This window comes from Gadus chalcogrammus, chromosome 4, assembly GCF_026213295.1.
Source record: "Gadus chalcogrammus isolate NIFS_2021 chromosome 4, NIFS_Gcha_1.0, whole genome shotgun sequence".
NCBI classification, from domain to species: Eukaryota; Metazoa; Chordata; class Actinopteri; order Gadiformes; family Gadidae; genus Gadus; species Gadus chalcogrammus.
Window position 1 is genome coordinate 29,694,572 of NC_079415.1, and position 14,086 is coordinate 29,708,657.

At 43.7% G+C, this 14,086-nt stretch overlaps 1 protein-coding gene across 1 annotated transcript in view; it reads right to left on the reverse strand.

Moving 5' to 3' along the window:
* LOC130380350 (uncharacterized) overlaps positions 1–14,086 on the reverse strand; it is a 91,072-nt gene that overhangs the window by 43,015 nt on the left and 33,971 nt on the right. Inside the window, exons 10-12 of the mRNA XM_056587516.1 lie at positions 13,524–13,583; positions 13,118–13,186; positions 10,179–10,247 (exon numbers count right to left, since the gene is read on the reverse strand). Coding sequence (XP_056443491.1) covers positions 10,179–10,247; positions 13,118–13,186; positions 13,524–13,583 — 198 coding nt within the window. The remainder of the gene's footprint in view (positions 1–10,178; positions 10,248–13,117; positions 13,187–13,523; positions 13,584–14,086) is intronic.

A 14,086-nucleotide genomic window follows, 5' to 3' on the forward strand; every position in this document is an offset into this window, starting at 1 on the left:
TCGCAGAGGTTAATACCCCGACATTTAGGCACCCAAAGATTGAAGGTGCCATTGAGCCCATTCGAGAGTTTTAGGAAGAAAGGGGGGGTGCTATCACCGTGGTTACGACCCACGGCAACCTGTCCTCTTTTTTTCCGCGCCCCTCAAAGAATCAGAAATTCCAGAATCTAAATCGATAAGCATAATCTGAATCTGAATCAGAATTGTTAAAATCCAAACGATGGCCAACCCTAGTGACGGCTGGGTCAACCTGTGTGGCTTCATTGCACCACAGGCATGCAGCCTCACCCACATCCCAGCATCCATCAGTAAGAGGAGGGAGGCTGCTTTACATGAGGCTGCTGAGATCAACCACACACACTCACCAGGATGTCTATGGTGAGAGAAGGACATATTGTGATGTTTTATTTAAAGATTAAAGAGAGTAAAGATTAAACATTGTTTCTTGCTTCTTTCATTTCCTTTTTGTAAATCAGGATAAAAGCATTTGTTAAATGACAAAAATGTCAATATAAAAGGAGCAAGAAGTGGCCAATGAGTGTCCAGGTGGGGGTTTCTACCCCTCATTTGCTTATCATTCAAAACATTGACGTAATTTGCTTTTCCCACTTCGGTTTTAAATCAGGTTATACAAGCTTATCATAGTAGATACTGATATCAGAGCCCTTAACTTTGAAAATGTTGTAATGATGTACTCTATGCATAATATTGTAAATTGTAATTATATCAATATGACAAAATACATTTGCTTTGAAAATAAATCATAAATATGTGAAACCTGCTAGGCTAACCCTATGGAAGATCTTACGTTACAAAAGTGTATCCAAATGATTCAACATGCAATTACACATTTGGTCAAGTAGCTAAATCTATTGTACCGAATTTCAAACAAACATTTCAAACACATTTTGCAATGAGCTTCTTCATCACCAAACTGCTCACCATTAACTGTGCTCCATAGTGCATATCCATGTTAATGTTTTGATAGTTATGTTGACGCACACGTTACCATAAACACACGCAAATGTGTGAGTGCGAGCATTGCGCCTGGACAGGCTGCCTGCTCCTGTAGTCGTAGAGACCCGTAGATAACTACCCAATGACAGCACATTAGGGCGTAATGTGCTGTGATTGGGTAGTAATCGTCACCTCAACGCGTCCTTCTGGTTGAATGCTGTGAGCGCTGAAAGTGACTGGGCTGTTCTGCTCCCCTCCTCCATTGACACTTTTGGCCCACGCCGAGTAAAACCATGCCGCACTGAATTAAAACTGAATTCGCCACAGCTTTTTAACCGCGTGACAAAGCGCAACAAAGCGTAACAAAGCCCATTAGAATCACAGCTTTTTAGTCACACACCAGCAGCCAACGCTTCGACCGACGCTCCAACTCCGTTATTAAACATCACCATATAACGTTATAGTGGTTGTTTTAAACCAAATACTATATCCGGTCTAATCAGCATGCCTCGCGTCAAAAGTTGTCGCCGGCCTCTAGTACTATCCTCCCTCCACAAACTGACAAAGAGGTGAATGGAGACTCCACTGTTGTGTGTGTGTTGGAGGACATGTCTGCAGGGGACTGAGCTCATGGTCCCCCAATGCTTAAAGGGGACATATTATGAAAATAACACTTTTCCTGGGATTTGGGGTGAGGTTTAGTGTCTCTGGTGCTCCCACACACATACAAACTTCCCTCAAAAAATCTGCAGGTACATGATATTTTGAGTGAGATATGCATAAACTAACGACAAAGCTTTCCGGCTGCTCCGGCGGGTGTACTCCGGGAGCTGAACTGCCGCCGAAGCTGGCAGGTCCGTTGAGGGGGATCTCGGAAGCAGTCCGGCAGCTCCGCCGCGGGGAGCTCGGCGGCAGTACGGCAGCTCCGCTCCCGGGGTACAATCCCTTTCTCCTCCAAGTCGCGGTTCATGGACTTCAGAGGGTCAAGGACAAAGTTCCTTTCCCCCAATTCTTCTCAACCATGTCCGAGATAACCCGAAATATGAGCCTTTACTTTTAGCCATATAACTCCGTAATGAGCTTCTACATCACCGTTCTGCTCACCATCAGATGTTCTCAATAGTCTGGTGTTTTCATATACATTGTGTGAGTGTGTACATGCACAGGGGTGTGGCTACAGGGGTTTATTTAGTCTCCTCAATCTTTTTTCACATGATGTTACTGGCTGTCTGTCACTCCTCTGTCTACATCCTCTCGCAAATAATACGTGACTTGGCAACAGCGGGGGGAAGGGGGGCACGTACCACCCTTAGAGTTGACTTTATTGAAACACACCTCTCTCTCTCTCTCTCTCTCTCTCTCTCTCTCTCTCTCTCTCTCTCTCTCTCTCTCTCTCTCTCTCTCTCTCTCTCTCTCTCTCTCTCTCTCTCTCTCTCTCTCTCTCTCTCTCTCTCTCTCTCTCTCTCTCTCTCTCTCCATGGTTTCAATTTCACCCGATGGAGTAGGTTTAGCCGAGTATATCTTAATTACTCGTGTACTGATGTCCCCCACACAGCAGTACAGCGGAGAACACACCATCGACCAGGCCGCTATGAAACAGATATGTGTGTTATAAGGAAGGCGCACACACACAAACATACACATTCACTTACACATTCCTTAAATTATATTTATAAGTACCATTGGAACGGATCTATTTCAGCGTGTGTACTAGAAATGACACACACACACATACACACACATCTTACTGAAGTCATGGATGAAGAAAAATGTGAGAAAATGAACCCCTTCAACAACCACTTCAAGGACAGGATATATGTGTGCGTGTGTGTGCATGCAGCCTAAATGCACACTTTTTGAGGCAGCATGCACTTAAATGAACGCGTATGCAACCCACTGATGCAATTATCGAAAAAAACATCAAAAAAATGATATTGACATGGTACAGATGTGTGCTGGCAAAGCATAAGGGACACAGTATATACACATAAACACGCATACACAAATACTCTCTCTCTCTCTCTCTCTCACTCACTCACTCACTCACTCACTCACTCACTCACTCACTCACTCACTCACTCACTCACTCACTCACTCACTCACTCACTCACTCACACACGAAACAAACATCATATTGCCCACAACCAAGTCAAAATGTATTAGCACCTGCTATAAACAATCTAGCATCCCCGTAACTCCCGAAATCCTAATTCTTTGGCAACGCTACTGCTTGACCATGGTGAAGGCTAGGAATAGTTATTTATTATTTATTGCTCCAAACCTTTTTACATTCCACACACACAGCAACATAATATAAAAAGTATTTGTTCCGCTCCCAGGGGCCAATGGAACAACAAACCCGCCTTGTAGATGTATTTCTCTTTGGACTCAGGTATCATCTTATGACAGCTCTCACTTGAAAACTCATAAAGCTCAAAGTGGGAACTATATGAAATGCAAGTCCACGACTGAATAAAACGTAAAAAAAAAAATGGTTGCATAAATCCAACCAGGAGCAAATGCATGAAGGCCAATTATTCTTGGACGTACCGGTTTGATGCACCCTTCAGTCTGGGAAGTGTTTGAATGGGAACACTCTTCCTCATTCTTCACTATAGACGGGGATCGGAGGGCCTGGGTTGTATAGCCACCCTACCTTCCTCAGTGTCATCTAAAGGTTAACCTTTGTGCTTGGGGTAAACCGCTCTCAAGGTTGGAGGCATCCCCTTATGCATTCTTTTACTTGGGTCATGTCTTCAAACATTATCTGATTTGATTATTTACATCTGCATTGTGGGGAGGGTGTGAATCTGTTTAAATAGCCCTGTCTAACTGTATTCTGGACTCATTCTGCTAGAGAGGAGTCTAGTGTAAGCATTCATTAAAATAGGTTAATTGTCTAGAACTATTTGGTGCTTTTTTGCATTTTTAAGTTTAGAAGAAGAATTCTCATCCGTCCCAGAGAAGTAATATCCCTCAAAGAAAAGAAATTGCCAAGGTATTACCGAGGCCTTGTCATGTTGCATCCTGAGCTCATCTCAAATAAAGGAAGTGTGCCTGGGTTTGACCCTAAGACTGAAGGTCATGAGGAAGTGGATAGGAGGCTGTGGTCGCTGGGAATCCTGACGCTTCACTCCAGAGTGTGAACTATTATACGCTGTGTCAGACTTCCAAAATGGGCTCATCGTCAGCATCGAGTAGCCAAGGGATGAGGTTCCATCATAGATGTATAAATTGTACGGAGCTATTTAGTCTGTAAATGTAAAACTGTAGATCATGGTTTATAAGTCACATCATGTTTCTTATCAACAATGAAAAATAGCGCCCTCTGTGATAATATCTGTTCCGAGTTGACTGCTGTTGTCTCATTTCAGACCAATCAGGGCATCTCTTCCCTGCAATGGGTTCAAAGGTTTGAGTCGTATTGGCAGAAGAACTGCAGCAGGCATCTGCCAGGGTGTTGAAGTGTGCTTCCGGTCAGGTTAGAGTGGTTGGGACTGTTTGAATCAGTGGAGTCTCACCTTTCATGATGTATAGTTTGTCTAGATTTCTTTTAGGAACAAATACAGATGAAGGTAAAGCAGCAGTGCACAGCGATTTGCAAGGTAAAAGTGGTGCTTGGTCAGAGAGCTGCTCTCGCGTGGCCTCTACTTTTTCTGGTTTGTAGCCTACCCTGCGGCCGAAGCTTCCGATTGGCTGGTGCACGTGACATCATGACCAAGAGGCAAGAGCAGACTTGTAATTTAAAGCTACAATGTTGTGAATAGGTCTAGGTCATGCTGCAACCACCACTGCCACGCCATGACAAGGACAAATGTATATATTATGTTTTTTGTGTGGTTGCACAATTTTGACCCACCAGTTCTGGCGCCTCTGATGCCAAACGGGAGGGAAAGACATGTAGCAGAGGATCGCAGTTCGTGTTTGAAACTGAACGCCTCCTACAAGGCGTTCTGTTATGTGTCTTCGTTTTAGCACACTAGCGCTAAGAGCCAACAGCCGGCGGGATGGCTTCTATTTTGAGGACCATCTTGTCCTATAATGACGGAGGGAGCTACTTCAGATAGACATGGTTAAGATAACGTACCGTCACAAAAGTGGATGAATTTACTTTTTCAGATATTGTATATTGATATTAATATTGTTAAGGCACGAAGTTACATAGTAAAGGTTTAATAACTTACATTCTATTAGAATATTTTCTAAGGAACTGAATAGTAAATGTAACTTCTGTCGCTAGGGGCCCCTCAATCAAGACAATCACAATATACCCAGTTTGTCATCCTCTTGAGGTAGATAGATAGATATATACTTTATTAATCCCGGGGGAAATTCAAGTATCCAGTAGCAGCCGAAAACATACATAAAAACAGTGTAGATGGATGTGCAAAAATACAGATATAAATAAATAAATAAATAAAATGTCCATTGTTGTTATCTATTGTCCTCCCTGCCTTTACCATTCTCATCCTCCTCGATCTCAGCGCAGCATTCGACACCATCTCCCACCCTCTGCTCCTGGACCGCCTAGCTGGTATTGGGATCACTGGTGCTGCACTCTCCTGGTTTACATCCTACCTCACCGGCCGTCAACAATTTGTTCAACTAAGCAACCACAAGTCTGGGTGTTCAGGTGTCTCACTGGGTGTCCCCCAGGGGTCAGTCTTGGGTCCACTCCTCTTCACCACTTACCTCCTCCCGCTGGGCACACTCCTCCGTCACCATGGGGTCCATTTTCACTGCTACGCTGACGACACACAGGTCTACATCTCCACCAAACCCACCGCTGCCATCCCCCCCACTTCCCTCATCACGTGCCTGGAAGAGATCCGGAGCTGGTTGAGCAGGAACTTCCTGAAACTCAATGGAAACAAGACCGAGGCCCTGCTCATCGGATCCAAATCCACCCTCACTAAATCACAACACACCCCAGCTCCACTCATAATTATCGATGGATTCCCAGTACCCTTCTCCTCCAAAGTCAAGAGCCTCGGCGTCATCCTGGACAACACCCTCTCATTCGCACCCCATATTCACAACATCACCCGGACTGCATTCTTCCACCTCCGCAACATCGCCAGACTCCGCCCATCACTGACCCAATCCAGCACTGAAATCCTAGTTCACTCATTTGTCACATCACGCATAGACTACTGCAACGCCCTCCTCACCGGACTCCCCACCAAACTCATCAACAGACTGCAGATCATTCAGAACTCAGCCGCCCGGATCATCACCCGCACCAAATCATCTGACCACATCACCCCTGTCCTCATTCAACTTCACTGGCTCCCAGTACACTACCGCATCCAATACAAAACCCTACTCCTCACCTTCAAAGCTCTCCACAACCTAGCCCCCAGTTATCTCTGCGACCTCCTCCAAGAATACACTCCCTCCCGCTCCCTCCGCTCAACCTCTGCTGGACTACTATGTATCCCCACATCACGACTCACTTCAATGGGTGCCCGGTCATTCAGCTGTTCAGCACCCAGGCTCTGGAACTCCCTCCCCCCACACATAAAACAGTCAGACACCATTACAACCTTCAAGTCACAACTCAAAACTCACCTGTTCAAACTCGCACACAACGTCTAACTGATCACTGTTTTGATTGTTTTTTTTGTTTTGTTTTGTCTTGTTTTTGTTTTATTTATTTCTTATTGCTTATGTTTACTTATTTATTTATTTATTTATTTTTTCCACAATGTCTTTTTTTTTTTTTTTTTTTTTTTTTTTTTTTTTTTTTTTTTAAATGTATGATGAATATATGCTCTGTAAGGTGACCTTGGGTGTTTTGAAAGGCGCCTCTAAATTAAATGTATTATTATTATTTATTATTTACTGGGAGCTGTAGTACAGTCTGATGGCCAGGGGGACGAAAGAGTTTTTTAGTCTATTAGTGGAGCTGGACTGGGACAGCAGTCGGCCACTGAAAACACTCCTCTGCCTGGTGAAGGTGTCGTGCAGAGGGTGGTGGGTGTTGTCCAGGATGGACAGCAGTTTGTCCAGGGTCCTTCTCTCTGCCACTGTCACCAGAGAGTCCAGCTCTGTGCCCACTGCTGAGCCAGCACTCCTCACCAGTCTGTCCATTCGACCAGCGTCTCTCCTCCTGCTGCTTCCTCCCCAGCAAACCACAGCATAAAAGAGCACACTGGCCACCACAGACTGGTAAAACATCTGCAGTCGTTTTTTGCAGATGTTGAAGGACCCCAGCCTTCTCAGGAAGTACAGACGGCTCTGCCCTTTCCTGTGTAAAGCTTCCATATTTGCTGTCCAGTCCAGCTTGTCGTCCAGCTGCAGCCCCAGATATTTATAGGTCCTGACCACCTCCACATCGACCCCCTCGATGGACACGGGTTGGAGATGTGGTTTCTTCGTTCTGAAGTCCACCACCATCTCCTTGGTCTTGGAGGAGTTCAGCTGCAGATGGTTGGACCTGCACCACCTCACGAAGTCCTGAACCAGGCTCCTGTACTCCCCCTCCCTTCCATCCTTGATACAACCAACTATCGCAGTGTCGTCTGAGTATTTCTGCACATGGCAGAGCCCAGAGTTATGCTGGAAGTCGGATGTATACAAGTAGTGTCGGTACATGGGAGTTTTGTTTCTTATCACCCCCATTTCCGGGGAAAATTACTCATGCAGCAATCGATTTAAGGACGAGTTAATGTAGGCTATCAAAGTTTTATTGACGTTATGTTTATTCACTGAAGCAATGTTCCCTGCTATAAGGCAAGGCAAGGCAACTTTATATATATAGCACTTTTCATACACAAGGCATACTCAAAGTGCTTCACATATAAACATTGTCATACAATAAAATAAAATAATAGATACGTAAAAGAAAACATATGCAAAGAAATTAGTAAAATAGAAAGAAAAAAAAACTTAGCCCATTGACTTATCGGCACACACCGTTATGTGTACAGTAAAGTTATACAATTACAACAACGTTCAACATGCATATTTAATTAATTATTAGTATGTGTGAATCTCACAGTCACCTCGCATCCATTCAGTCCATAGACGGCCCATATTGACCCAGATGAGCCGGATGGAGCTCATTACATAAACCTGCCTGTAGTTTGCGGTGTGGTTACGGTGTGGTTTCCTGGCTATTTTTGTAAATAGGCAAGTCTTACAGAGTACTAAATATGGGCGCAGGGAACAACAACATACAGACCAGATCAAGCAAAAGGTACAGAAACAAGTTTTTTTATGTTGTTAGCCCCATAGCATATTTGCCTAAGTCATATTTTAAGGTTAATCTTGTAATAAGTGTCAAAAATCCCCATGATCCTAGAAACTAGAAGCAAGGAGAGCAGGAATAAGAGCGTCACTCGCTGGTTCTTTCTTTCTTGATATAAATATTAATTCTAAACAGCATTTTACACAGTAGCCTATAATAGGAAATGCTCAAAGGTAAATCAACGCCATTAAACACTGACTGTAGCTTTTTATGAGAGAAGCCACCGAAACAGCGCCAGGGAAGACTGTTCTTTTAACATTGAAAAACAAAGCTGAAAATGATTTATTGGAAATTGTAAGAGTTAAATTCAGGGGCAAGAAATCCAGATACGTTATTTCAATGCAGTGGTGTTAGCCCCACAGAAGATTGAGAAGGCTAGATAGCTCCACTTGATCAGTTTGTCCCAGGACAACAAAACAATCAAAAAACAGCAAGCTAAATAAATACTTAAAAAAATCTAAAACATCCCCTCTGTTGCAACAAAGGCTAATTCCATCAACCTGTGTGGAAAACAGGAAGTCATTGTCCACTTTCAGCCACGCGTGTGTTGCAGCAGACATCCATGTGTCTGATCTTTGTTGGAATATTGACAAATGATCCGGTGAGTGCAGCGACCTCATTGCTCTTGTTGAGAGCAACATGGAGTGGTCTGCAGTCCCATCAACGTGTTCCAGGTGTTGGACATTCAGAGGCGGCCTAGTAGATGCGCAGACGGCAACAATGTAGCCTAGAGGCCACTCTGGGTGACTACTTACATGTTTTCATTTGAATTTGTATTATTCATCGTTTCCATCTCCAAATCCTCAGCAACTGTGAAAGAAACAAAAACACATGCAATTCACACTCAAAGCCATAGTACTTTTTAGTTAGTTTTTTTTCCAAATTTGGATCTTGTTCTAGCAAGTTTCAGCTCGCCGTAGCAGAGGCGTTCTTCAGTTACGGTACGACTCGGGAGGATGAATGAGGTATGATAGTAAAACTATTTATTGAAGAAGGCAATCGAATCATGCGATGAAAATATGCAATCCAGGGTCGGTTCAAAAAGCACCTGTGCGTGTCATTCATTCATCTTAATGGTTTTTCTCTCTGGTTACTAGGAAACTAGTAGTAGATCCGTCCAACATACATCTGAATTAGACACCCTCACCTGGGATATCAGTAAATGATTGTTTTAAAACGGCTTATATTGGCAATTTGAACTTGATGCGTAGAGTGGCCTAGTTAGGGGGCCTGTGTCTACATAGCATGTTTTAGACCTGAAAAAGGCGCTTTCGCCAGATGCATTTAGAAAAGCATTATCAATGAGGTATATTAACTCAGGCCTAGCCCCTATTAGCAAGTCTTGTCTTGTTTAGTGATCTTATTTATGTATGGACGGCCCATTTGGGTCGTGGGTGGGTTCTGTGCCAGCTACCTATAGATCCACTCGGCCCTCAGCCTGGTTTGAGTGGCTACAGCTTGTTTGTGCGTGTTGCCATGGTAACAATTGTTTTTGGCTCGCCATTACAGCGCAGTATGTGAGCTATGGTTTGTGATGGGCTTTTTTCCCGATGGATAGCAAGAAACATGCTCTATTACGTAGAGAAAAAATATTTAAACAATAGTATAGTTAGTAGTTGAATTGCTTTCTTTACTGTTCTTGATTGTTTCGAATGTCATGACCCCAGAGACTCACCGGGCGGCTGAGGCACGAAACTCTCACGTTCTGGAAACAAACATGGAAGGGCATAAATAACATCATAAGTGGATTACTGTTAGAAGGCTTACGGCCGGGTCACCTCTGCTGTGCCCTCTTTAATGAAAGAATACATTTATACAGAAAAATATCACATTTTGGCAACGGTAGAACGATATTTCAACAATACTTACCTTTTGTAAATACTTACCTTACCTTTTATAAACTTTAACAGTTTATAATCAGTCATCTTTCAAGCATTTCACTTTTTTCTTGGTAACCACAGTGACTCACCAGCGACTTCTTCGGTTGCTGGTACTGGATCGGCTTGTGGGGCTGATTGGGGTCGTTGCTGGTTACAAACTGAGGAGAAACAACGGAATGAACAAAAGCCCCTGTTAAACAGAGGCCCAGGGATGAACTGAACATCGCCAACGGGCGACTTTTTAAACTAAAGGGATTCAGCCAGTTTGTGTAGCTTAACACCAGTCTGATGCTGTACAGTTGGGGGTGCCTACATATGCTGAATCACAAAAAAAGACAACTTGGAATTTGGCTTTGAAACACCACTGCAGAATGAGGTAATTTAAAGTAAATGCAAGTCACAAATTATCTTCCATAGCTCAGATATGTATATGGGGGGGCATTTGGCCAAAAGAATACTCACACTTGCATTTCTTCAGAAAATCATTCTGGAGGATTAACATAGAAAGTGGATGGCTCGGACCTGGATCAGGAAAAAAGGCTAGGTCAACATTGGGGACACTAGGGCTGTTTCCCAAAGTGAAGGCTGCAGCCTTGCTAGGACGCGTCCTTGCTAGTCGCGTCCTATGGAGATGTGACTAGAGTGCTAGCTCGAGTGCTTCCTAGCGTTTGTAACGTCGGACTTTGGGAACGACTTGGTAGTGTGGAAGCGCTTCCGCTTTTTAATACTGCGTGTCCGCTTGTAAACGCATGTGCGCTTATGAATAAAACATGGCAGCAATCAAGCTGATCGATATTTATTTGACTTTTGTCTGTTATGAATGCGGTCATGTCTCCTTCGCATGGAGCCTCTTTGGGGAAGTCACAAAAGCTTTGTTGTGGTTGATCGAATTGTCTTTATTAAAAGGAAAATCCATTCAATTTTTATAAAACTAAGTGAAATTGTCTGAGAACTTAATTCATGCATCACATTTACAGTACGGTTGATTACTATTATGCAGGGGGAAAAAGACAAAGAAAGAGATGATAAAATGGTAACAGATGATGAAAATGGCCTTTTATGCCATTTTCAAGAACCCGCCCAGTGAACGCAGAGGATTGTGGGTAGTTTTGGCTCGTCTAGGATGCAGCGATGCATCCTTGAAAAATCTCGGAATTCTCAAAAACAAAGGACGCAAAAATGGCGCGGCTTTCGAGTGTCCTCAACATTGGAACAGTGCTTGTCGGCGTTCTATGACGTAGCGTCCTTAAAAGGGCGGCCGTTGAGCATGCTTCCTTGACATTGGGAAACAGCCTAGTATTCCAGTTTGTGAAACCTGTCGTGGTCAAATATTCTAAGGGCCCTATTTTAACGGTCTGAAACGCAAGTGAGAAGCGCAAAGCGCAAGTAGCTTTGTGGGCGGTTCTACGGCGCTATCGCTATTTTACAGGCGGATTAATGACACTTGCGTCGCGGCGCAAGTGTCAAAAGGGTTGGTCTGAAGCAGCCTAGTTACCCGTAGGTGTGGTTTGGGCGTAACGTCCAACAAACCAATGAGAGTGCCAGCTCCCATCCCCTTTAAGAGCCATGAGCGCATTTGAATCGGACGAGTGGATATTTTGACAGCGCGTCTGCAGTCTCCGATGAGACAGATGCACATGCATTTCAAACTGCAAATGGCTCAGTTTATTGCCAAATAATATGGCATAATTCACACATGGAATAAGGGGTTTTCTTCCACAACTTCAGAAATACTGAGTCCTCAAATACATTTCGGCAAAGAAAACGTATATGATATAACATATGATATGCAGTAACTGTGGTTCTATTTAATGATATACGCAATACATTATAAACATTGTTTCTTATCAGTATTGTATGCTATCCTAATATGCATGTGTCCCCGCGGTAATAGACATTGCCATTGATTGTATTATGCGTTACGTGTTTAGTTTGCGTGTGTTTAAACAGAGCACACACGCGCGCCCGCATTCATTCATTCTTTTTAACACTCACTTGCGGTAAAACAATGTTTTTCACGATCAAATACTCATCATCCTAAAAGTTATGGGCATGTAGGCCTACACGATGTCTGTGTCAAGAAAATATGTGTTTTCTGTACGGTGTTTGCAGATGCATTGATTTAAAAGTACAACTTATTACCGCTGCATCAGCTGTTCTTTCCCAAATAATTTACCAAGAATGTGCGGCTAGGTAGATGGGAGAAGCAAAGTGTATGCGCGAGGTGCACAAGCAATCCGTATGCATGGCATGCGCATGTATGCATGCGCCCTTAAAATAGCATCTGAACAACGCGCCAGTGACTTTAAACCAGGTATTTCCTGGTCAGTAGCGCAATGGTATTCAGCAACGGCAAAATACCGCTTGCGCCAGAACACGCCTCCTCCTTCCGCCGAACCGCCCCTTGGGGCGCATGATCAATCCCTAATTTACCGGCGAGTGGCGGTGGTGGTAAAAGAACGCTCTGCGCCAGTTGTAAACTAACAACGACACATGCGCCAGTGACTAAGTCACTTGCGCCGGATGCAAGATAGGGCCCTAAGTCTATCCATTGAACAGCTGTTCAGTGCCAGCTACCAATAGATCCACTCGGCCCTCGGCCTGGGTTGAGTGGCTAGAGTTTGTTTGTGGGCGTTGCCATGGTAACGATTGTTTTTGGCTCGCCACTACAGCGCAGTATGTGAGCTAGCGCTACATGGTTTGTGGTGGGCTTTTTTCCTGATGGATAGCAAGATAAATGCTAATTAGAATTGAGAAAATTTACTTGAACAATAGTTCAATAGCCCAGAGTATCACCAAGTGGTTGAGCCAGGAAACTCTCGCCTTATATCGCCAATATAATGTGGAATATTAAACAAAGTTTCGCCTGGTCACCTCCGCTATGCGCTCTTTAATGAAAATTTAAACAGAAAAATATTACATTTTGGCAACAGTGTAATGATATTTCAACAATATGTACCTTTTGTCTACAGTTTATAATCATCTTTTTAAGCATTTCACTTTTTTCTTGGTAACCACAGTGACTCACCTGCGACTTCTTCGGTTGCTGGTACTGGATCGGCTTGTGGGACTGATTGGGGTCGTTGCTGGTTACAAACTGAGGAGAAACAACTGAATGAACAAAAGTCCATGATAAACAGAGGCCCAGGGATGAACTGAACATCGCCAACAGGCGACTTTTTAAACTAAAAGGGATTCAGCCGGTTTGTGTAGCTTAACACCAGGCTGATGCTGTACAGTTGGGGGTGCTCTAGTCTATCTATCACATACTCTAGGCCTACATATGCTGAATCATAAAAAAAGACCATTTGGAATTTGGCTTTGAAACACCACTGCAGAATGAGGTAATTTAAAGTAAATGCAAGTCACAAATGATCTTCCATAGCTCAGATATATACGTATATGGGGGGGCATTTGGCCAAAAGAATACTCACATATGCGTCTCCTCAGAAAATCATTCCCGAGGATTAACATAGAAAGTGGATGGCTCGGACCTGGATCAGGAATAAAGGCTAGGTCAACATTGGGGACACTAGTATTCCAGTTTGTGAAACCTTTCATGGTCAAATATTCTAAGTCTTTCCATTGAACAGCCAATGCCGTCCCTCCATGTAGTTATTCTATATTTGCTATGTTTTCATCAGTATGTTTATATATATACTGTAGCGGGCCTGTGGGTGTGGGGTTTTCACGCCACCAAGCTGAATAGATAAAATGACACAACACAGAGAGCAGTTCAAATGCAGAATGGTTCATTTACCTAGTAAACCAAACCAGGGTGGGACAACCTAGGATACAGTCCAACACTTTCCACCTATCTCTTTCCCATAGGCCGCACCACGCTTCTAGGCAATCACAATCTGCCTGTACTTTGCTAGGCCTAGCCTTCCTCGCAGAGGCGCTGCATCCCATTAGGCATACCAGGCAATTGCTTGGGGCCCCGGGCCACTACTAGGGGGCCCCCTAGAGCTGGTGAAAAAAAAAAAAATAAATAAAT